Source organism: Somniosus microcephalus, chromosome 11 (assembly GCF_052327205.1).
Source record: "Somniosus microcephalus isolate GS21.2 chromosome 11, FLI_Smic_1.0, whole genome shotgun sequence".
Lineage (NCBI taxonomy): Eukaryota > Metazoa > Chordata > Chondrichthyes > Squaliformes > Somniosidae > Somniosus > Somniosus microcephalus.
The window spans coordinates 195,930,249-195,956,194 of record NC_140997.1 but is presented as its reverse complement, the minus strand read 5'-3'; the positions used below and the strand labels follow the sequence as shown (position 1 = coordinate 195,956,194).

At 43.4% G+C, this 25,946-nt stretch overlaps 1 protein-coding gene across 6 annotated transcripts in view; it reads right to left on the bottom strand.

Moving 5' to 3' along the window:
* The window catches only part of LOC147111092 (ERC protein 2), an 885,067-nt gene that overhangs the window by 71,971 nt on the left and 787,150 nt on the right, over positions 1-25,946 (bottom strand). For 4 of the 6 annotated variants that reach the window (XM_086001631.1, XM_086001634.1, XM_086001633.1 and 1 more), the window contains one exon: positions 11,422-11,610. In XM_086001631.1, coding sequence (XP_085857757.1) covers positions 11,422-11,610 — 189 coding nt within the window. Of the gene's footprint in view, positions 1-11,421; positions 11,611-25,946 lie in introns of those variants that run through there. The other 2 variants (XM_086001635.1, XM_086001636.1) reach the window with 1 other exon arrangement.

The window sequence follows — 25,946 nt, the reverse complement described above, 5'->3', positions numbered from 1 at the left end:
CTGCCTCCTCCTCCCTCACCTCCAGCAATAAATGTGAGGAGCTCATGGACTTCTTCGCTAAAAAGACTGACAACATCCGTTCAACCACTTCTGGTTTCCCTCCCTTCCCCAAGCCCACCGGACCTTACTTCCTCTCCGTTTCCATCCCCGTCCTAACCCTAAATTTGCATATTTCTCTCCTATCGCCCCTCTTGCCCTTTCAAAGCTCATCTTGTCAATGAGACTGACCTCCTGCTCTCTCAGCCCTATTCCTAGTAAATTGCTGACAACCCAACTCTCCTTCCTGGCTCCCATGTTGGCTCCGGTTCTCTCTCCTCAGGTATTGTCCCCCCTCTCCTTCAAAACAGTCGTCACCACCCCTCTCCTTAAAACAAAACCTTTGACCACTCCGTTCTTGCAAACTATCACCCCATCGCCAACCTCCCTTTCCTCTCCAAAGTTCTTGAACGTGTTGTTGTCTCCCAAATCCGTGCCCATCTTTCCCAGAACTCCTTGTTTGAGTCGCTCCAATCAAGCTTCCGCCCCAGCCACAGTACTGAAACTGCTCTTACCAAGGTCACAAATGAAATCCTAGTTGACTGTGACAAAGGTCATCCATCTCTTCCCCTCCTTCTGGACCGGTCTGCAGCCTTTGACATGGCTACCACAAAATTCTGCTCCACCGTCGTCCAGGTGGATGGGACAGCACTCGCCTGGTTTCATTCCTATCTTTCCTGCCGTAACCATAGAATCACCTGCAATGGCTTCTCTTCCTGATCCCGCACTATCACCTCCGGTGTCCCCCAAGGATCTATCCTTGGCCCCCTCCTATTTCTCATCTACATGCTGCCCTTCGGTGACATTATCTGGCAACATGACGTGAGTTTTCACATGTACGCTGATGATACCCAGCTCTATCTCTCTCGAACCCTCCACCGTCTCTATACTATCAGACTGCTTGTCCGACATCCAGCACTGGATGAGTAGAAATTTCCTCCAATTAAATATCGGGAATTCTGAAACCACGGTCTTCGGTTCACGCCACAAACTCCGTTCCCTTTCCACTGATTCGATCTCTTTCCCCGGCAACTGTCCAAGGCTGACCAAGTCTGTTCGCAAACTTGGTGTCATATTTCATCACGAATTAAGCTTCCTACCTCATATCCGTTCTATCACTAAGACCGCCCATTTCCACCTTCATAATATTGCCCGTCTCTGCCCTTACCTCAACTTATCTGCTGTTGAAACCCTCATCCATGCCTTTATCACCTCTAGACTTGACTATTTCAATGCACTCCCGGCCGGCCTCCCTAGTTCTACCCTCCATAAACTTGGTCATCCAAAACTCTGCCGCCCGTGTGTTAACTCGCACCAAGTCCCGCTCACCTATCTCCCTGTACTTGCTGACCTACATTGGCTCCCAGTTAAGCTATGCCTTGATTTTAAAATTCTCATTCTTGTTTTCAAATCTCTCCATGGCCTCGCCCCCTCCTTATCTCTGAAATCTCCTCCAGCCCAAATAGCCCCCTAGACCTCTGTGCTCTGCCTATTCTGGCCTTTTGAACATCCCCGATTTTAAATGCTCCTCCACTGGTGGCTGTGCCTTCAGCTGTCTAGATCCTAAGCCCTGGAATCCCTTCCCTAAATCTCTCTGCCTCTCCACTTCTCTTTCCTCCTTTAAGATGCTCCTTAAAACCTACCTCTTCGACCAAGCTTTTGGTCACCTGCCCCAACATCTCCTTATATGGCTTGGTATCAAATGTTTTTTTTGATAACACTCCTGTGAAGCGCCTTGGGACATTGTATTATGTTAAAGGCGCTATATAAATGTAAGTCGTTGTCAGTCTCTGCATATAAAGATGATTTAGACTTGAGTATAAGGAACACAATCTTGAAATTTGTTGACGACACAAAAATGGGCGTTTTGGCAACAGTGACAAGGACTGTAAAATACTTTTGGAAGGCATAGGTTAATGGAATGGACAAGCAGGTGGTAGATGCAATTTAATGTGGTTAAGTCTGAGGTAATTTATTTTTGGGAGAAAAAACCCCAAAAACTGGGAGTATATACAATGGAAAGACACTGAAGGATGTGGATGAACAGAGAAACATAGGGATTAAAAAACATAATTCTCTGGAAGTGCTAAGTGCAAGTAAAGAAAACCATTTAAAAAAAATTGTGTTTTATAGATAGGGGCAGAGAGTACAAGAGTAAAGAAGTAATGATTAATTTATGTAAAACATTGGTTAGGTTACAGTGCTGTGTGTAGTTTTGGTTGCTCCATTATAGAATGGACATTAAAGCCAATGAGAGTGCACAGTGTAGATTCAGCAGGATTATGCAAGGGATAGGAAACTAGTTATGCGGAGCGACTTGAGATGCCAGGACTATTTCCACCGGCACAGAGAAGGCAAAGAGGAAATTTAACGGAGGTTTTTTAAATTATGAAGAATAGAGAAAAACTATTTTCTCTTGTTGGGGAGTTAGTAACAAGAGGCTTTAACTTTAAATTATCACTAAGAGTAAAGAAGTAATGATTAATTTATATAAAACATTGGTTAGGTTACAGTGCTGTGTGTAGTTTTGGTTGCTCCATTATAGAATGGACATTAAAGCCAATGAGAGTGCACAGTGTAGATTCAGCAGGGAGGATTCAGTGAGGAGGAGAAATTTCTTCACACAGAAGACTGTTGGAGCATGAAATGCTTTGTTACAGGGTTGAGACAGAAACCCTTGAATCTTTTGAGACAAAATTGGATAAATATTTGAAGATTACAAAAGTACAGGGCTATGGGGAGAGAGCAAGCCAGTTTTGAATTGTTTCAGCAAAAGAGCTGGCACAGGCATGGTGGGCTGAGTGGCCTCCTTCTGTGCGTAAACTTCTGCAGTTTTATGTTAGGATTTAACTAGAAATAGTATTCTGGATTTACACATATTCACCACATGTCATGGCCTGGACAACAGTATGCAAGGTGCTGCCTCTCTTTCCCTATTGCCACCAGACATGCCGTTTCTTATTCCTTGGAGGAGAAGACATCAACTGGTCCCTGGCAGCTTTTAGGTGGGAGTCTGCTGCAGATTGCAGTGAAGCTGCCAAGCAGTCCATTGATGTCTGAAACAAAGAAAAAGCTTCCCTGACGTTGCCACAAATAAGAGCTGTAGACTCGAGAATCACACCTGTCAAGTTGCCACATCTCCTTGGAGACTGACTTCAGAGCCTGCACGTAAGTAGGATGCTTCTCGAAAATTATTTTCTGAGACAAGTACCCATGAGTTCTGGGTCCTATGACTCCGAAGCCAGAGGCAAACTTCTCCTCAGCTTCTAGTGGAAAGATGACACATCCTCACCCACTTCCCATTCCTTCAGCTCACGCATGCTCTATAAATGACCCAGTGCTACATCCTCATCAACATTATCTAATTCCCCGAGTGAAAGTATTTGAGCTGGTGGTGAAGAAGCAAGTGATTCAGTGGAGATATTGAGGGGGTTAGGCCAAAGAATCGTGGGGTAGATTTTTGCAGGAACTCATGAAAGGACTTGAGTCCAAATTCATCTCCCTCTTCATTGTTATCCTCAACAACAACTTGCATTTTATAGCACCTTTGACATAGAATAATGTCCCAAGATGTTGAAGCGTAATCAGACAAAAATCAACATGGGGCCAAAGAAGTAGATATTAGGAGGGATGAGAGGCAGGTTTTAGAGGGTCTTAAAGGAAGAGAGGCAGAGAGGCCTAGGGTAGGAATCCAGAACCAGAGTCATCTGGGATGGTTGTAGGGCTGGAGGAGCTTACAGAGATAATGTGGGGTGAGGTCATGAACGGATTTAAATCCGAGGATGAGAATACTAAATTAGGGGTTAGGGGACTGAGAGTCAATGTAGGTCAGAGAGCACAGGGCTGATGGGTGAGCGGGACTTAGTGTGCGATAGGATACAGGCAGTTGAATTTTATGGAGATTAGAGGATAGGAAGCTGGCCGGGAGAGCACTGGAAAAGTTGAGTCTGGAGGTGAGAAATGTATGGATAAACATAGAAACATAGAAGATAGGAGCAGGAGTAGGCCATTCGGCCCTTCGAGCCTGCTCCGCCATTCAATGAGATCATGGCTGATCATCCAAATTCAGTACCCTGTCCCTGCCTTCTCCCCATATTCCTTGATCCCTTTAGCCTTAAGAAATATATCCAACTCTTTCTTGAATATACTTAATGAACTGGCCTCCACCGCCCTCTGTGGCAGAGAATTCCACAGGTTCCCCACTCTTTGGGTAAAGAAATTCCTCCTCATTTCAGTCCTAAATGGCTTACCCCTTATCCTTAGACTATGACCCCTGGTTCTGGACTCCCCGGCCATCAGAAACATCCTTCCTGCATCTAGTTTGTCCAGGCCTGACAGAATTTTATAGGTTTCGATGAGATCCCCTCTCAATCTTCTAAACTCCAGTGAGTATAAGCCCAATCGACACAATCTCTCCTCATACGTCATTCCTGCCATCCCAGGTATCAGCCTGGTGAATCTTCGCTGCACTCCTTCCATGGCAAGAACATCCTTCCTCAGATAAGGCGACCAAAACTGCACACAATACTCAAGGTGCGGTCTCACCAAGGCCCTGTACAACTGCAGCAAGACATCCTTGTTCTTGTACTCGAACCCTCTTGCTACGAAGGCCAACATACCATTTGCCTTCTTAACCGCCTGCTGCACCTGCATGCTTACCTTCAGCGACTGGTGCACAAGAACACCCAGGTCTCTTTGCACTTCCCCTTCTCCCAATCTATTGCCATTCAAATAATAATCTGCCTTCCTGTTTTTGCCACCAAAGTGGATAACCTCACATTTATCCACATTATAGTGCATTTGCCATGTTTCTGCCCAATCACCCAACCTGTCCAAATCATACTGGAATTTCACGACATCCTCCTCACAGCATACCCTCCCACCCAGCTTTGTGTCGTCTGCAAATTTGGAGATATTACATCCAATTCCCTCGTCCAGATCATTAATATATATTGTGAACAGCTGGGGTCCTAGGACCGATCCTTATGGTACCCCACTAGTCACTGCCTGCCACTCGGAAAACAACCCGTTTATTCCAACTCTTTGCTTTCTGTCCGCCAACCAGTTCTCTATCCAAGTCAATACCTTGCCCCTAATCCCATGTGCCTTAATTTTGCATGCTAATCTCTTATGCGGGACCTTATCGAAAGCCTTCTGAAAGTCCAAATACACCACATCCACTGGTTCTCCCTTATCTATTTTACCAGTTACATCCTCAAAAAATTCCAGTAGATTAGTCAAGCATGATTTACCTTTTGTAAATCCATGTTGACTTTGTCCGATCCAGTCACTGCTTTCCAAGTGCTCTGCTATTACATCTTTTATAATGGACTCTAGCATTTTCCCCACTACTGATGTCAAGCTTACCGGTCTATAATTCCCCGCCTTTTCTCTACCACCTTTTTTGAATAGTGGGGTAACATTAGGTACTCTCCAATCCATGGGTACTGTTCCAGAGTCTATCGAGTTCTGGAAGATAACCAGCAATGCATTTACTATTTCTAGGGCCACTTCCTTAAGTACCCTGGGATGTAGATTATCAGGCCCTGGGGATTTATCGGCCTTCAGTCCCATCAATTTTCCTAACATCATTTCCCTACAAATACTGATTTCTTTCAGTTCCACCCTTTCATCAGACCCTATGTTCCCCGGCATCTCTGGGAGGTTATTTGTGTCCTCCTTTGTGAAGACAGAGCCAAAATATGTATTTAGTTGGTCTGCCATTTCTTTGTTCCCCATTATAAATTCCCCCGATTCTGACTGCAAGGGACCTACGCTTGACTTCACCAATCTTTTTCTCTTCACATATCTGTAAAAGCTTTTACAGTCAGTTTTTATGTTCCTTGCAAGCTTACTCTCATATTCTATTTTCCCTTTCTTAATTAATCCCTTTGTCCTCCTTTGTTGAATCCTAAACTGCTCCCAATCCTCAGGATTATTGCTTTTTCTGGCCAATTTATATGCCCTCTCCTTGGACCTTATGCTATCCCTAATTTCCCTTGTTAGCCACGGTTGGGTCACCTTTTTTGTTTTATTTTTATGCCAAACTGGGATGAACAAATTCTGTAGTTCATCCATTCGGTCTTTGAATGTTTGCCATTGCCTATCCACCGTCAACCCTTTGAGTGCCACCCACTGTGTGAAAATGTCACCATAATCTGTATTCACCATCCTGCCTTCTGTAGCTGGAGGTATTGCAACAATATCACTTCAATAGATTATCACTTGGGGGTTTTCAGCAGCAGGTAGGGTGGAGACGGGCAATGTTATGGAGGTGAAAGTAAGTGGTTTTTGTAATGGAGAAGATATGGGATTGGAAACTCAACTTTGGGTCAAATAGGATATTCCAGTTTAGCTAGACAGGGAGGGGGCTGGAATTGGTAGCAAGGGTACAGAGTTCATGGCGGGGGCTGAAGTTGATTGTTCCCAATATTTAACTGAAGGATTATGCGGCTCACCCAGGTCTGGATATCAGACAAGCAATATTGCTTATACTTATACAAGTAGTTCAATTTTAAGCTGATAGTGAAGAAGCAAGTGATTCAGTGGAGATATTGAGGGGGGTTGGGCCAAAGGATCTTGGGGCAGATTTCTGCAGGAACTCATGGAAGGACTTGAGCCATTTATGCCCCGTTAGCGTCCCCCGGGGGTGCTAACAGGAGGTACAAATGCACCCAATTTCACCCCCAAGTGATAATCTATTGAAGTGATATTGTTGCAATACCTCCAGCTACAGAAGGCAGGATGGTGAATACAGATTATGGTGACATTTTCACACAGTGGGTGGATTCCCAACACCGCCTTCAGTGTGCCAGTGCAGTCTTTGGTCGCCTGAGGAAGACAGTGTTTGAAGACCAGGACCTCAAACACAGCACCAAGCTCATGGTCTACAGGGCAGCAGTGATACCCGCCCTGCTGTATGCCTCAGAGACATGGACCATGTACAGCAGGCACCTCAAAGCACTGGAGAGGTGCCACCAACGCTGCCTCCGCAAGATCCTGCAAATCCATTGGCAGGATAGGCACACCAACGTCAGTGTTCTCGCTCAGGTCAACATCCCCAGCATCGAAGCTCTGACCACGCTCGATCAGCTCCAATTGACGGGCCACATCGTCCGCATGCCCGATACGAGACTCCCGAAACAAGCGCTCTACTCGGAGCTCCGACACGGCAAGAGAGCCCCAGGTGGGCAGAGGAAACGCTTCAAGGACACCCTCAAAGCCTCCTGGAAAAAATGCAACATCCCCACTGACACCTGGGAATCCCTGGCCCAAGACCCCACAAAGTGGAGGAGAAGCATCCGGGAAGGCGCCGAACACCTCGAGTCTCTTAGCCGGGGGCAAGTGGAAGCCAAGCGCAAACAACGGAAAGAGCGCACGTCAACCCAAGCACCCCACCCACCCGCCCCTTCAACCACCGTCTGCCCCACCTGTGACAGAGACTGTAGGTCCCGCATTGGACTCATCATCAGTCACCTAAGAACTCATTTTTAGTGTGGAAGCAAGTCATTCTCGGTTCCGAGGGACTGCCTGAGAGAGAGAAGAGTTCAATTTCTAATCTATTGATACACAGTAAAGGTATTTGTAAAAAAAAGTGCATTATAATTCTGAAATCATTTAAATTTATTTTGGTTTTATCACTTGAAATATAAGCGCAATACAATTTAAGCGCTAAATTGACCAAAATGGAGCCATGTGAACTAGAACTCAAAAAACAGAATATTTGCCCAATTTCTACAATTTCAGGTTGGAACAGGTTTTAAGTAATGCATGGTGGTGTACATGAGCAGGGAAAGAATCGACCCACTATGTGAAAATGCCACCATAATCTGTATTCACCATCTGGCCTTCTGTAGCTGGAGCTATGGCAACAATATCACTTCAATAAATTATCACTTGGGGGTGAAATTGGGTGAATTTGCGCCTCCCGTTAGCAACCCCGGGAGACGCAAATATCTTTGTGACCGAGCACGGTGCTGACATCAACTCCCGCCATATTCGGTGGGAGTTTTGCGGCAGCGCTTCGGCGTTGTGCCCCGATCTCTTTCGCCTGGAGATTGTGATGTCATCGCCATGTGCATCGCCCCGGACCCAAAATTGACTTCCGCCCCCTGCAGCATCGCCGGTCGAAAACACCGACAGCTGCAGGAGGCGTGCATCGGGCGGCCAGCTGCTTCGGGGGCGATGATTAAAGGCGAGGTGGTCAAGGTAGGTGGGAAAAAAACTTAGCTTTCCTGTTCGAGTTTTTTCCGCGGGTTTCTGCCCGCGATCGATCACTCTGCTCGAGTGCCGGGCTGATCACATGGGATTGCGGCTGCCTTGGTGGTCCAGGTAGGTACTTTTTAAATTGCAGATCCTGCAGCGATGGCCCTTCCCTTTAAGGGAGAGAAGGAGCCTTTGAACGCGGCAGGGCTGCACGGCCCAGTGTGCAGTGCTGCTGAAGTCTCCGCCCCGCTCTCCAATGTTAGCGCCCTAAGAAGGAAATGGAGTGCTTGATTTAGCGCTCCATTTCCCTCTTGGGCCGCTAAAACTCAATTTTGCGGTCGCTGGCACTGAAGTTAGCGCCCAGGTGATGTTAGCGCCTCAAAATGGCCGATAACGAATTCTCCCCCGAGGTCTTTTACGGAGGACACTAATTATTGATGATCTAGAGGGAGCATTTGGTCTCTGGTAATTTAATGGTAAGTATGCATCCATTTTTATTCCTGAGGATCTAGTGAGGAAGGTGTCTAACTTCCGTCTGACTAATGACACAGCATTTGTACAATTATTGCGGTGGTGCTTGGAAGCTTATTGGTCGTGGGGTAGTGAGGGTGAATTTGAATCGAATGCCTGGTAATGTGGAAGTTAGTGTATGTAGTCAGCTATGCAGGTAGTCAAAGGTAACATGTGCACCAACCAGTAGAATCGGTTATTTGCTTACTGATAACCTAATTAAAATCTTCAAAGCCAACACCATTATTAATTATAAAGAATCACGATGTGTTATCCATAATTCTTATTCTTTCTATGGAAGGGAGGGGGGGGGGCGACAAAAATCTGACTTGAAGTTTTACCCCAAGTATCTACCACTTCTTTATGCAACAAATTGAAGTTTAAATTTGCTCATATTACACATTCCGCTTTGTAATCTACAAATGGTTTACCCATGCTTCAGAACAATTGGAGTTGTTAGCTTGTTCCTGTGCTCATTTTCAAAGTGTTATGATACCTTAAAATAACATTAAATAAGCTGGGAATATCAAATGCCAAGTCCAGCACTATTCCAATTTCAGTGCTGAGTCAAGCACTTAACTGAAATAAAAGCTTCATTACAACACTATGCTGCTCTCCCAGTAGGCAGCTCTTTCACCCTCTTCATATGATGGAAAGTGTGAAAAGACTGCTCGCTGGGAGAGCAGTGTACTCTCGTAGTAACATTTAATTTCAGTTAAACATTTGATTTAATTGCGAAGCTGGAGGAGTGCTGGAAATGCTCGGCTGACGTTGGGGGGGGGGGGGGGGGGGGGCACTGGGCTTGGTTTCTGACATTCCTACATCATACTACAATTCGGCAGCAATCCTAAAATTAACCCAGAAGTGGGCTGACAGCTGTTATCATGCTGGCATGGCTGTTTCTGGACTACGAAGTCGAGTTAAACTTCATTGTTTTCCAAAAAAAATTGGCAAATATTAGCGCAAGAGTTCAAACAGGATTTCTCTTAATCCTGCACATTCCTTTTGGACTTTAGTGTACTAAAATCATTTGTTCATCGAGAAGCCTAACAATTTGTGGATATACAACGTTAGTGTCAGGCAAAAGTATGGATTCTATTATATAAGACTGGCAAGGATTCATATCCTGTGAAGGTCAGGGGTTAAAACAATGCAATTATTTCTTGTTGACAGATTCAACACATGATCAATAAGTCGGTATTTTCAAATAAATACTTCAAGAAATATTAACTTGGACCCTTACTCAGGTACATGGTGTCTGATACTACATATGCAAGAGCCCTCCACTGCATTTCAAGAAGTATCAGAGCCACAGAATAATGTCTGCAGTTCTTGACTTTTAGGTTCGAGTTCTGTAAGTGTATTGCTGGGAAAAAATAGACAATGGCTGCATCAGGAAGCAGTTCTACAATATTTGCTCCAGGTCCTGGATGTTATACAAATTATGGTTTTATAGCAGCCAGTTTTGCTTCCCAATGGTACACGCGTGGTTGTGACAATGTTTTGGTGTGCTAATATATTGCTAGCAAACATACCTTCTTGCAATGGCTGGGAAGGTCTGTACGGGCCAGTGAGCACATTAACTGCTTCACTATCCTATATGGGCAGGATAAGCTGTTCAGCCTGTCAGCAGTCAAAAAAAAATTAGAGGCTTCCATCTGCAAGCACATGTTCTGCTTTTGTTGCCAATAAAGCAACCGCAGAAAACATTGCTTTCGGTAGCGGATGGGGACCGCTGCATTGCTGCGCCGTTTACATGGTCGGTTTGCTGTGGACAGCAAATCTTCCGTTGAAGACGGCCTGCCGATGTAAATGGAGCACAAGGCTCAAACATGGATCAAAATGCAGAAGTTTATTTAAAAACTTCACTTTTTAAAAAAACCTGCTTCTTTCTAGAACATATAAAAGGATGTTTCACTTTTTTTTAAAAACCCAGCTACTTTTCAAGGTAACCACAACAGAGGGGTTCTCTCACAATTATCTTTCATATTATCAGCTTTCTAAAATCAGAATGTGTTTGCATTTACTCAGCTGTTCCCATAGTTTCACATTTCATGAGCTGTTGTTACAGTTTGTAGTTTCCCATGTGACTGGATTAAAAGCTACATAATGAGCTATTTAATAGCTCAAAGTTGCTTTGTGTACCCACTGGTGCATATATTCAGATTGCTTAACTTTTATTATTGTGAAGCAGCAAAATCTGAAAACCTCTCTTTATTTTCAATGGAGCAGTACTTCAATGGATTCTTTGCGATTTACAGATACTACTCGGCACAGCTTGGGTGAAGAGGTCAAATACCTATGTAACAAATTCGCCAACATATTCTCATTCTCAGTATCCATAAAGTACAATAGCAATATCATTCTCAATATTTAATACTACAAATAGCTCAGGTTAGTCATAGGTAAATGTTCCGCAACAGAACTGGTACAGGTTGCTCGCTCATTCACTCGAGCAACCAAATTTTAAGCTAAAGATTTTTCGCCTTACAATCAACTGTGAAGAGCACAGTGATCAGTCTTTGTCATTTTTGATTTAAAGAAAAGTTAACATTTCTACCAGTAGATTAAATACTTTGTGAACATCTTGCCTTCCCCCGGCTGTAGGATCTCGAGCAATACTGCAACATACAGAACAATTCTGTGAAGGATGTAATTAGAATCTCTCACCTGTTCAGGTGTCAAACTCTGCAACTGACGCTCCCGGGAAACCTCATCCTCCTCTTCCTCGTTGACTGGTAATGATGGCAATCCTGCCAAGACTTGTGGATTCCGCTCCAGGCAAAGTGTGGTCAGGTGATCGATGTACAGTTTTAATTTGATGCGGTGGTTGAATGCCTCCAACAGTGACTGGATCATCTAACATAAAATGGGATTGAGTTACAACAGAGAACTAATGGAGAAATACAGTTCCTCATAAAAACTCTCAAACAATTCGGAGTTTCTCAAACATGTGATCTTTACTCCTTGTCACTCGTGCTAGCGTTTATTTTGCAATGGATAATCATTAAAGGGTGGAGTTCTTCAACATAAAAAGTTGGCTTCTCGTATCAACAAATACACTAAAATTTGTGAGCACAAATGTGAGGAATACAGATCTAAATTTTAGCTAATCGGAAACATTGCAAAATTATGTTGTTTTTATTTGTTGCACATTTAATAATTTGGTGCTTCTACATTATCCGTGAACCTTAAGCATGATGGCAACAACTACTGAACCAACAAGAACCTACAGAGCTCTTGTAAACTTAATTATGTTCAATTATAAAAAGCAGTTTTGCTGATATAAGATGTAGTGACTGACAAATTACATCAAAAATGATTCAAACAAATAGTAAAACATTTTCATTGGAATTTAGAACAACCTTAGTTCAACAAGATTAATCTTCAAGTGCAATTTACAGCAGCAGCTACTGTAAGGCCACATTTCACACAATAAAGAATAGACGACATTTGAAGTGAGGTACAAGGGAGTCTCAGTAAATGTTCACAACTGGTTCCTTAATAAAGGCATTCAATTTGTACTTTACACTGTTTAATGAATTTAGTACCCTTCTAGGGTAAGAATGGAAACATCACATCACACTCTTTTTCTATAGTTCTTTTTAAACATAACAACCAGGAAGATTATCAGAGTGTGTAACATACTTCAGAATCAGTTGGGAGTATAAAAAGGTGAACTGTGTGTACACAAACTATCTTGCGATCCCTTACAAGATTGGAACATTATGTTTTTTATGCTGATTACCATATAAAAAAGTTATCCAAGTGCATTTAATCACCGTCACATTTATGAGACAAAAAAACAAACTTAACTCTTCTCATTTGGGCACACAACATTCTAAATACTCTGAAAGTGTGAGGGATTTGAGCTACAACATTTTGCCTTAAGCGTCAGATGTAAAAGAGATCACAAACAAAATAACATTGCAAGCTATTGCTTTAACTTTGACAGGCCCAAATATATACATTTTATTATGATCCTGATGTGACTTTCAAATGCAATAGCAAATTTTGACTAATTAAGCACCACTATTGTACAGTTAACGAGAGTCGTTCCACTATCAAGCATCCCAGATCACGCAAACAGGTGCTTTGTACAGGTCTTTTATATATTATCCCAACAATGAACTCTAAAGACTGTAATATTTCTATTTCCAACACCTACAATCCTCATGGCCTCCTTCGGTCTTCAACCGCTCTCCAAGTGATGCAGATTCACAGCGTAGTTTTGCGCTGTCTACTTACATCACCACAATGTAAATGGAAGTATAAGCACTTTTACATTCATATTTAGTTAGTTCAGATCACAGAAGGGTAGTGATGGTTCCTGATGGTGAAATCATAGACTTTTTTTTTTACATGTCTCTGATTCTATCTTCTGGATAAGGGAGCTGGTTTAGCAGTCTAAACACAGGGCGCTGGTGCACAGATGCAGCTTTCACATTATGCAACCAATCATCAGTTCCAGCTGAATTCAAACACTATTTGTAAGCATTCTAATTAATATCTCGCCCAACCCAGAATTTTTTCTTAGAAATAATCGTTAATTAAAAAGTTGTATGATCTTAAAAACTTGCACTTATACAATGCCTTTAATGTAGAAAAATGTCCCAAAGTGCTGCGCAGAGGGATAATCAGACAGAAATGGACACAGAATCAAAGGTATTAGCAGTGACCAAAAGCTTGGTTAAAGAGGTGGATTTCAAGGAGGATCTTAAAGGAGAGCGAGATGAAGCAGTTGTGGGGGGTGGGAGGGAGTTAGGATGGGAATTAATGAACTGACGGCACAGCTGCCAATGGTGGGGTGAAGGGAGGGGAGATGCACAAGAGGCTAGAGTCATAGGAATGGAGAGTTCTGAGATGGTTGTAGGGCTGGAGGAGGTTAAAGGCATATGGAGGGGTGAGCCCATGAAGGGATTTAAACACAAGGATGAGAATTTTAAATTGGATGCATTGGGGGGGGATAGGAAACCAATGCAGCTCAGCAAGGACAGAAGTGATGAGTGAGCGGGACTAAGGGCAGGATAGGAATATGGGCACAGTTTTGGATGAGGTGAAGTTTAGAGCATGGGAGGTGTAGTGTATGTAACTGTTCTACCTTTAAGAGAACTATTGTATGTAACCGTCCACCTTTAAGAGAACTATTTTAGGTGTGGCACTACTTTATCCTGGCTGCTGTATACTGTAATACCGACGGTGACCACACCGGTATATAGGTGCTGTGGCAGAATTTATTGGGCAGATTCGCCCTGACCTTCGAATAGTAAAGTCCTGTTTAAGTTACTCTTGTAGTCTGTGTATTACTTCGCTATACAACCCACAGACTTTACAGTGGCGACGAGTTCGATCTTACCCTGCGGCAACAATACTTCTGAAGAAGTAAACGAGCGTCAAAAAGAGGCACCCGCCCTCGTCGTTTTGCTGAGAGAAAACTCGAGTCTGCAGACCAAGAAAGGAGGAAGATTTCAAACACGAAGTCTTCCATCAGCAACAGGCACGGATTGTCCCTTCTGCCACGGTGGTGAGTGAGCCGATCAACACGAGAAGCAAGTCGGCCACGGTGACTGTGAGTAAAGGGAAAATAGAAACAAATAAACGGGAGGATAAGGGCGGTGCACTCGACCACGGTCGAGGGGGAAAGGAGCCGGACAGAAGTCGGGCCCAGAGGCGCTGAGACTGGGGCAGCGTGGAGCAGAAGCCGCGGTACAAGCGGGCTGGGGAGCGTCGTGAGACGGCTAGACCGCGACGGCGAAAAAGGCCGGACAACTACCGCGACCACGAGGCGCTGCGACCGGGATCGTAAGGCGCGGGAAGATATAAAAATAAATAAGCCACGGAGAACTCAGCCGCAGCCGGGGAGGAAAGCACCGGACTGCGAGAAGCTGGGAGGCGCGATTGGGGTGAAAAAGGCCAGACAGTGATTGAGGCCACGAAGCGCTGCGACCGGATCGTAAGGCGCGGGACGATATAAAATAAATAAATCGCGGAGAACTCAGCCGCAGCCGGGGAGGGAAGCACCGGACTGCGAGAGGGCTGGGAGGCGCGATTGAGAGCCGCGCGAGCGGGAGAGACAGAGCCCGAGCGAGAGCCGCGCGAACGGGAGAGACAGAGCCCGAGAGAGAGCAAGCGAGCGAGAGCCGCGCGAGCGGGAGAGACAGAGCCTGAGGAAGATGGAGCGAGATCCAGCCCAGCGGCTGAAACTGTTCGCCGTCAACGGGTTGTACCCAGAGCCGGTTGCCCGGCCGAGAGAAGGGAACGCGCTGAAGCCGAAGCGCAGGCTGCGAACCCCGAAAGCCAGCGGCCGTCGCCCGAGGGAAAAGCTTACCCCTCCTGCCAGGGGAAGAAAAGCGGGAACCGCCATCTTGAAAGTGGGCGGGGAAAGAAGATAAGCGCGGGAAACCGCAGGAAGCCGCCAGTAGGCGGAGAAAAAGACAGAAGCGGGAACCGCCATTTTGAAAGGGGCGGGGAAAGAGGATAAGCGCGGGGAAACCGCCATCTTGGAAAAAAAAAAGTTAAAGAAATATTTCGTTGTTGTTTATCAGGGAGGTGAAGATGCCTAAGCGTGGTAACATCAACGATTTCAATTCCGAGGTAGAAGATTGGGCCACGTATGTAGAACGCATTGAGATATATTGTGAGGCCAATAAAATAGAGGATGATGATAAAGCTATAACCTTGCTAAACTCGACGGGGGCGAAGACATACGGGCTATTGAAGCATCTTCTAGCACCAGTTAAACCGGCGGATCAAACCTTCGGTAATATTGTTGCTGTTCTGAAGGATCACTTGAACCCCACACCGCTGATGTTGGCGGAACGATTCAAATTTTATGCGAGAACGCAACGGAAAGAGGAAAGCAACGCGGAATACTTGGTCGAACTGCGTAGGCTAGCGAAATACTGCCAGTTTGGAGGAAATCTGACAGAGGCATTGCGAGACAAGTTCGTGTGCGGGTTGTCGAAGGAAGGAACGCAAAAGCGACTGCTCGGAGAGAACGACCTTACACTGGATAGGGCTGTCCTTATTGCAGCATCCCACGAAGCCGCAGCGAAAGGAACTGCGGAAATGCAGCTGAAGGCAGCGGTCCTCAGTGTGGATCAAATTACTTCGGGTGCAACGAAATGTTATCGTTGTGGGAAGACAACACACGACCAGAACCAATGCTGGTTTAAAAACCAGGACTGTAGGAAATGTGGCAAACTGGGTCACATAGCCAAAGTATGCCGGTCAGGGAAGAAGACCAACAACCAAAAAAACAAGCCATCACAGGAAAAGTACAACAAAGTACACAAGGTGGTTGAGAAGAGTTCAGATGAACAGAATTCGGATTCAGACCCAAGCGGCCAGGAACTGGGTAGTCTGAGAATTCATAATGTGAGTAAGGAAGCTGACCTACAAACTATCTGGGTCATGCTAAAAATAGCCGGAGTCCAAGTGAGGATGGAATTGGACACTGGATCAGCCCTATCAGTCATAAATCGAAGGGATTACAACCGGCTATTCTCACATATACCCTTGAGAGATACCAAGTTCGTATTGCAGACATACACGGGGCATAAAGTATACCCCATGGGAAAGATAAGAGTCAAGGTGAGAGACAGGGGCAAAGAACACCCCGGAATGGACTTATACGTACTACCTGAGGGAGGACCACCACTTCTAGGATGGGAGTGGATCAAGAAAATAGACATGGAATGGCACTACCTCAAAGCAATAATGAGTGAGGACTCGGGGCAGACAATCAGCTCAGACTCTGAAACGGATGACGATAAGACCAGCCCAAGCATGAAAGACAAGTCTAAAATGAACTTGCTGACTAAGGTTGGTAGAACGAATGTGGGCATAAAGGCTTATGCTCCAGAGGAGAACAAAGCTTCAGAACAGAATTCCTCTGAACAACAACAACATAGCTTGACAGAGAATTCTGAGTCTGTTCAAGTTACAGACATATATATTACTGAGGAACATCGAGCTCGAACGCAAACTTATTTCAGATTACGACAGCAATTAGAACAATTGAATTGCCGTCTCGAGCAAGAGATGAAAGCAATGAAAAAGTTCTATGATACCGAATGGGAGAATCTGGAAAGACAACAGAAGCAGCTGGGGAAGAAAAGGGAGCAGGAGCACACAAACCGTCTGCACGAGGAGGCCAAACGAATCAAAGCTGATTCGGCTTCTGAAGGGGCGTGCTCCAATCCGGTGGAACAAGATGTACCGCAACTTAAGGCGCTGGTTAGCAGGTTGCAGGCAGAAAAAGCTGAGTTGGTCGACATGACTTCCGAGCTCCTACTGAAGTTGGGTGCAGCATCACCGGACGATTCATTTGTGGAAATTCGAATGATGGGGGCTGCGGATGATGGCGAAGTAGAAGCAGCAAAGGAGCCCCAGGACAAGGTTCTAAACAGCCCTACAGCTAATGGAAAAGGGATGAGGACAGAAGAGTTAACAGTCAGCCAACTCCTCCAGGGCAAGGTTCTAAACAGCCCTACAGCTAATGGAAAAGGGATGATGGCAGAAGAGTTAACAGTCAGCCAACTCATTCATATGCTGAGGGATAAAACTCTAAAATGGGAAAAACTTAAATACGAGCCTCAATCTTCAAAGGGAAGGGAGCTCTCAAAAGTCATTGGAAGAGCTGAGGTGGCAACCCAGACTGAGAAGTCTGCAGCAGAACAGCCCTTGGATGCCAAAAGTACGCTGACGCACGGCAATGTAGAACAACAGAATACTGAAACAGCTACTTCAGTAGAGGGATTGAATAGTCCGATCAATCAATCTCCGAATGAAGTTGAAGTATTGAAATCACAAATGAGGTCATTAGTAAAAGACTTGCAGGAAGCCCAGAAAAAGCGGGATGAATCTGAACGTATGATGAAGTCTCTTCAGGACAGATGTCGGGATTTGGAACAAAAGTCGGCTAACGTCCAGCTGGGTAAGGAGGAAATAGAAGACCCTCTCGCTGGCCTAGCTCAGGACGACACCGAATATTACCATGATCTGTTGAGTGACACTGAATATTACGAGGACCTGGTCTGCCCAGCTTGTGCCGAGAACTCCCAAAGTGCCGAAATCAGGATGAATCACTTAAAGTCTAAGGAACATAGGGAGACGGTGGCGTTACAGCTGGCAGCTGACAATGGAGCCCCGAGAGTCTCCAAGAAGCAAAAAAGGAAAAGACAAAGCAGAAGATGATAACCATCTGAACCATTATTACCTCTACCCGATCACACACGTGGTCCCCCGAACGGAGCCAAATCAGTTGGAAAGTAGGAAAATTTCCCAAGGCAATCCAACTGTTTTTTGTTTGTTTTAAAAAAAGTCAGCAATGCTGGTTCAGAAGTGATGGAAGTAAAGCTGTTAAGTCTAGGGAAGGACTATGGGATGAGTCCCTCTAGCAAGGTGACCCGACTACACCACGGAGGCGTGGTCCGGACCGAGTCAAGAAGATCAGAGACTGAATCTGTGAACTGTTTCCCGCAGAGACTGAATCTGTGAACTGTTTCCGCAGAGACTACCTCTGTGAACTGTTGTAACATGAAGTTGGATATGTTATGATGTTATGTTAATGGGGAATAAGTATGTTGTAAGCTAAAAAGGGAGGATTGTAGTGTATGTAACTGTTCTACCTTTAAGAGAACTATTGTATGTAACCGTCCACCTTTAAGAGAACTATTTTAGGTGTGGCACTACTTTATCCTGGCTGCTGTATACTGTAATACCGACGGTGACCACACCGGTATATAAGTGCTGTGGCAGAACTTATTGGGCAGATTCGCCCTGACCTTCGAATAGTAAAGTCCTGTTTAAGTTACTCTTGTAGTCTGTGTATTACTTCGCTATACAACCCACAGACTTTACAGGAGGCCAACTAGAAGAGCATTGGAATAGTTGAGTCTGGAGGTAACCAAGGCATGGATGAGAGTTTCAGCAGTAGGTGGGCAGAGGCATGTGATGTTATTAATGAGGAAGTAAGTGGCCTTTGTGACTTTGGAAGCTCAGCTCAGGGTGAAATAGGACACCGAAGTTGCAAAAGGTCTGGTTTAACCTCAGACAACGGCTGATGAAGGTGCTGGAATCAATGGCAAAGTCTGAAGTTAGTGGCGAGGGGCGAGAAACAATGGCTTTCATTTTCCCAATGCTCAACTGGTGCAAATTGCAACTCATCCAAGATTGGATGTCAGATAAGCAGTGACATCACAAAAACAGTGGAGGGGCAGGAGGTGGAGCTGAGTACATGTGGAATCTGACGCCATGGAGGAGAAATTCAACTTGGCTTTGCCTAATTTTTGAACATAAAATGAACGATAGGGAGATGCATTTCGAGTCGTGACCTTCCATGTCCAATCTGTAAGTATGCCTGTCGCTATATTGGAAGTGGGCTTCTTTCAGTTTGAGGGCACCCTCCTGAAACAGGCTCCTTTGCATAAGCAAATCGGGATCCAAACGCCAGTTGTGGGACCCCAATGCAGAATTTGGATATAAATGGGCAGATATAGTTGTACCAGGTCTAGAACGGCCTAATCAGCAGTCCTTAAAGGGACCACTGGAGGCCGCTCAAGAAATGGCCACAACTTTTTTTACAAGTTACATTTCTGTGGAGCAGGAGGAGCACTCCTACTCATCCTGGCTCCACAAAAATACTGCGGGTCGCTGCCCGGCTTGGAATAATTCTCCTCCCCTTCTGCTCTTCTCGGAACTGGCTGGAATTCGTCAAACCCTGACCGGCGATTCCCATCAGCATGCCCGACTTGTGCCTGCAGCTCGCCGGCTTCAATCAAATTGGATTTGATGCCGAATTTGGCTTGCGGAGTCAGGCTAGCAGGTTTGTGAAACAATCTCTTTGCCGACTTGCCTCCTGTTTTGGGCACAAGGCAAATTTCTCAGCCATAGTCTCTGGATGATGTTTCCAAGGGGCAGCAAATAGATGGGGAAGGGGCTCAAGATAGATCCTTGAGGGACTCCAAAGATAATGGTCTGGGGGAAGGGGTAGGGGAAGACAAACCATTGCTGGAGATGCGCTGGATAAGCCCTCCCGAACTGGACAATGGAGGAGTTAGAGGAGGATGGTGTGGTTGACCGTGTTAAAGGCTGCAGAAAGGTCGGAGAGACAGTCAGATGACATTAGTTTGATAACCCCATCATCATGTGACATTGAATAACTAGCATCCATTTTGAAAACGCTAATTATTTCAAGTCTAATCAAGGTGATGGCAGGTTATACATCATTTTATTCAGCACAACTGTCTCCACAACAGTGCCCATGTGATCTGAAAAATATTTTTCGATTTTGAAATTATTTAAGTATCTTTGAAAAAGGGGTGTTGCAGATTAGTTGGAATGTGTTCATTTCCCTACATTAAAGCAGTGACCACACTTCAAAAGTAATCATTGGCTGTGAAGTGCATTGGGACATCCTGAGATCACGAAAGGCGCTATATAAATGCAAGTTCTTTTTTCTTATTAAATGCCACAATCTGTTAAAGATATATCTGCCTGACTGGAGGAAACTGATCTGAATAATGAGAGTTATTGGAAAGTTCTGTTCCTTGAAGGAAAAATAAGAAGTTTTGATTTTAAAATTGTTTTAGGAAACACTTACTGGGCCTTTCTTTAGAGTATGCAGACAAAAATACTATAAATATAATCTGAAGCTGTAATTAGAGAGCGTTCAGGCATGACACATGCCACAAAACTTGTCATTTTTCACCGTCCATTTCATTCAGCGAGACAGCTGCAGGTGGTTTTACAAAACTAGCAATGGGTACAGTATGAACAAAATAATAAATGAAGATTACTCAAATTCATGCAACAGCATTTACATTTTTAAGCATACTCCGAGTTTAATGCTCTACCCCTAACAGCTGGTAGTTAAAAATATATAGATGACAGACAATACAAACCCATTTACTTCAGCTAATAGTTATGGTACACATATAAGCAAATGCTATAAGTTGTAATAAGGAAAGCTGCTAATTTGTTGGCCTGGTTAATACTATAAAGAGAGTCACAACCACCCCCCCATCGATTTTATGCTGATTGTGGTGCTTTGGAGACAGATGATATGTTTAAAACTATATATATATGTATATGTGTGCATTCAGAATGACTTTTTTTGGAAGGGGTGACTTGAGATTGCATTTTGTACCATCTAATCTTTCTTTTTGTGCATCTTGAATAATTTCAAATATCTCACAACAGGAATGAAATTCACTTTTAAGTAAATAGCATTCTCCTGCATGCTAACTGCTTAGGTGTTTTAGAATATGAATGCCATCTTTCATCAGAACCACCGCACATTGAGAGAAAATCTTGGAGCGGGGGATAGAGACACAGTAGTCATTTTTGTCTTCATCCCATGGGGGGTAATTTTGACTCCCATGCCAGCTGACATTGTAAATGGTTCGCTGTCCCTTTCAAACCACCCCCCCTCAAAAAAGCTAACCTTGATCCCTCTGTCCTTGCAAATAATGGCCGCATATCCAATCTCCCTTTCCTCTCCAAAGTCATTGAAATCGTTGTCATTTCCCAGATCCATGCCCATGTCTCCAACAACTCCCTGTTTGAATCTCTCCAATTAGGTTTCTGCCCCTGCCACACCACTGAATTAATTTTAACTATAACTGTGACCATGGTGCATTATTCTTTTTCATCCTGCTGGATCTCTCTACAGTGTTTGATATGGTTAACACACCATCCTCCTCCAAAACCTCTCCTCATTGTCTAGCTCTAGAACTCCCTCCCAACTCTCCATTCCTCTGATTCTGGCCTCTTGTGCATTGTCCCCCTCCTTTCGCACCACCATTGGAGTCAGTGCCTTCAGCCCCCTAGGCCCCATGGTCTGGAATTCTCTCCGCCTCTCCACTCCCTCCTTTAAAACCCACCTCTTTGACCAAGCTATTGATGAACCCTCCTAATATCTGTGTCTTTGGCTCAGCAACTATTTTTCTGCTCACACCTGTGAAGCGCTGTGGGACATTTCTATACATTATAGGTGCTATATAAACACACATTGTTTTTCATTTTTTTCCCGCTCAGCATCACATTTTTACAACATTTATTTTGTTCCTTCTCATTTTAACGTCATCACTCATTTCCTTCCTCCTCATGCTTGCGCTGAGCATCTTCTTGCCTGCATTGTTCTTTTTTCCTCCTTTGACTGAGCTAATTCCAAACCCTACTCGCTCAGCAGAAACCTGGCAGGTGGGCAGTTAAAAATCTGCCTGGCTCTTACCTGTCTGAAAGCCGCCCTGATCGCAACATCTGCAATTTTAACCTGCTCTCCTGAGCAGGCAGCAAGGACATGCACCCGGGGCCAACAGGGTCCTTCGTTACATGTGCATGTTGTGGCCCGATGACATCATTGAGACCCGACTGTAATTCTAACTCGGGCCTGAGCGGGGAATCTACCTGGAGTTAAAATCAGAGCCCATGTTTCTGAGCTCTGGTCTCATTTTTGCTGGTGTTTGCTTCTGGTAATTTACTTTACTTTGAACAGCCTATTTTAGGTCTGCAGTTGAAATTTATCCCACACAGATGCAAATCATTACAAGTTGGGCAATCTTCCAATACTCTTTATTCATGTCCAATTCAAAATGCAACATCCACTGGCAGACTCATGTCTCGTATGATCCAAAACATTTAACTTTAGACATGGAGTGAATGGGTTTTCAGGTCATAGGATTAACCATTAGCCTTTTAATGAGTGATATCACAACAATGTTCCATGTAGGTTGCCCACAACACACTCCTGTCCTCTTCAATAGATGGGAAAAAAGAAACAACAAAAGCATTTTGGAGTCTTTAAATGGAGGCTGTTGATGTTTATACATAGTGCATGCCATTTCCCCCCCACAAAGTTCTATTTCACCACTGTGACATCAAAATGCAGTTGGGACTGAGTGAAGATATGGACCTAGGGTTGCCGTTCAGATAAGCTCCCCATTTCTTTTGATGTGACGGCCAGGTTCTTTGAGATAAACACTTTCTCCAGATTAAAGCAGGCTTTTCCTGTCACAGGTGTTAATTTTGAGACAACCATATCCCCAACAGGATACTCACAGTCAGCCCTTACAGAAACTGGCCGTCTCTCTACTCGCAGTGACAAAATTGAATATGCTGTCTAAAATTTTAGTCAAACAATTTCAACCCGGTGGGGGTCAGAATACAGGGCATACCATAAACAGAGGCAGGCTTTCCTCTTTGAATCAGAATGTATCTTCTAGTCAACAGTTGACAATTACGTACACCCAGGGCCTTGTGTCAAGATAAAGGACATTTTTACATCAACAGCATACACAACTTCATTAAAAATCCCAGTGTATTTGTCCAGTTACAATTTCACATAACACAGAAATATTTTATAACATGACACAGAAATGAACCCATGTCCATCACACTTCTCTTATCCAAAGAAAGATCAAATGCAAAGGTTAAAAATACTGTATTTATATGCACCTGACAAAATACATGGTTCTATTCTTCAAACTGCACCAATAGTTTTGTGACAACCCATTATCAAAGGCTTGACTCACATTCTAAGCAAAGAATTTTTTTTGAAAAAGTAGAAATTGCAGAACAGCTGAATTTAATTAAAGGTCAAGGATACAAAGGTTCTTCAAACATGTGATTAATTCTGATAAAGAGAGTCACTGTAAACAGCAGACAGTGTGGATACACTAAATAAATCCCGTCAAGTACTGGCTTGCCATATATTCTTTAAATCAACTTATTAAGTTTGCTTTTTACATTTCTACTGAGTTGTGTGAATCATAACTGAATAGTATATTTTATTAATTCATTTTTTTCAAGCTGTTGTATTTACTTAGAAGTAGCTGAGGGCTTTGTTTGAAGTTAAATCTGCCTGAAAACGCAAGCCCTCCAGGATATTGTTGCTCAGGTGATTGATTCAATTTCTGGAAGGACTACAGGGCCAAGGATTGTGCAATGTTTCCTTCTCATTAAGAGATATTCTTCCAACACCATCATCACAGGCTAGAATGCAGTGTAATCACTGTCCGGGAACAGGAGGATGCTTTGACCAGTGGGAGCACTGTGCTTAGCTGCTTTTAATGACAGATCAGAAAGTGACTGGAAAGTGTGAAAACTAATGTGTTGCATTCACAGAACACCACTCACAGGACAAAGCAACTGACAACGTAAGAAATGCTTTATGCCTAGCGTAACCCTACCTTGTCTGTACACTCATGATGAAGTATGTGCACATTATCACACATTTACTTCACAATCTATCACAATAATCTCTTTAACCCTGTGCACTCAATATTTTCAACAGTATTTCAAACTTTAGTCTCATTTTTGGGGAAAAGGGAGACTGATGACAGCAACTGGTTAAAATCAACATTAGCAGCTCGGTTCAATTTGTTCCTAAGTCTAGAATATATAAAGAGTCTGAAAAATTCAAAACATGAAAACTGCCTTTTAGGTTCACTCAGCAAAGCAAAATTATTTTAATCCATTCTAATTTGACTGACTGCTCCATGAAGTAGACTCAAAAGAATTGTTCATGGGTTAAGATTCACTACACACATTTAATCCATGGGTTTATCAGCTTTTATTCAGGTACGCATACTTAAAGGAGTAGTATTTGTAACTATATATCATTTTTATCCAAACCTGTCACTTTCACATGGGGGCAACACTTGATGTTCAGGCCTTTTTCACCAGATTAGGAAGGCAGCTGAAAGATCAACCTAACCTAGGATCAACTACTTCTTCACAGTTCAAAGGCAATGGCCCCAGCAATGGTTAAACCGTAGGCTTTGCTTTGAAGACATGCCCTCAGGTTCATTAAACATATTTTGGTTAGTTCTTGCGATCTTCATGTTAGAAAAATGTAATTTGACTTTTGAAGTGTTGCACTAGTTATGATAGGTCTGCTTTACGTTTATATTAACCCTCTCATGGCTACAAACTTTGAACAACATGCCTCTGGGACAGTATCATCCTCTGTTGCTATTCCCATTATATGATTTCTCCGTGCTCAATAAAATGTTACAGAACAGCAACCAGAAATCCCCACTGTAATAAAACCTTTTAAATAAACAAACACAAAAAATAAACAATGATTTTCCTGATTTTAGGTAAAAGGGGGTGGAGATCGATAATCCTAAATATACGGAAATGTCCTCAAGAGTACCACTCAATATTTTGACAACTCATTTATTAGCTCCTGTAATGATTTTATCTGAGATGATAACAGTTTGAAAGTACCAATCAGCTGATATTTAAAATACATTTTCTTAATAAAATATCTGCTGAGGAACTTGACCTTTAACTATATGAAGACCGAGATAAGCAAAGGAAATTAACAGTATCAAAGGGGTAACTCCTTAAAAAGCTAACTGTAATTAAAAGTGATACAATATAAGTAATAGCGACATGGATTTCTCTGCTGGAAGACAAAGCTCTGTAATAGGAATCTTAGATCCTTATCTCAGTGCAAAGTCTGTCATCGCAAAGCCAAGCTTCTATCCAGACTAGTGAGTAAATACCAAACTGATTAAAAAGGCATAGAGAAACTGATCTCCTTCCTGTCACCTAGCTTTAACAAATTTCACAAAAGACTGAAGCAGACTGCCTATTGTAAACAAAATGGAATAGGTCTAAAACTGCAGTTTTCCCTTAGGTATAGCTCAACTTCATGATAGCTCTGCTCTAACTGTTAGCAGTTTTTTTTCTCAGTTATAGATTTACCTCATGAATACTGCAATCCTCCAAATATGCATCTTTATCAAAAGGCTTTAAAGGATTAAATATTGTAGACAACCTATTGCACTTAACATCCAAGTACAGTATCCACTTTGCAGATTTGCATACAAACAAGAAAAAAGCATTTCTGACCACAATTACAAATGCCATATATGTTATTTTTAAAACAATATTTTTTTTTGGCAAAACAGAATATATTAGAAAACAATACTACAATGGTTTTATAATTTTTTTTGTCTCAAATAACTATCAAAGAAACAATCTTGTAGTTTTTAGACCCAGTTCAAATTTGTCAAGTGTTTTTTGATTTGTTCCTGTTGTAAAATTAGTGTCAAGCAAAGCTGCCATACCTCAATTGAAGACGGTCTTATACTTCAGGTGTCTTTTGATAATTTCAAACCATGAAAATTTCAAACAAGGAATGGTCTCAATATGGTGATTTTAAATCCTTTAGACATTAT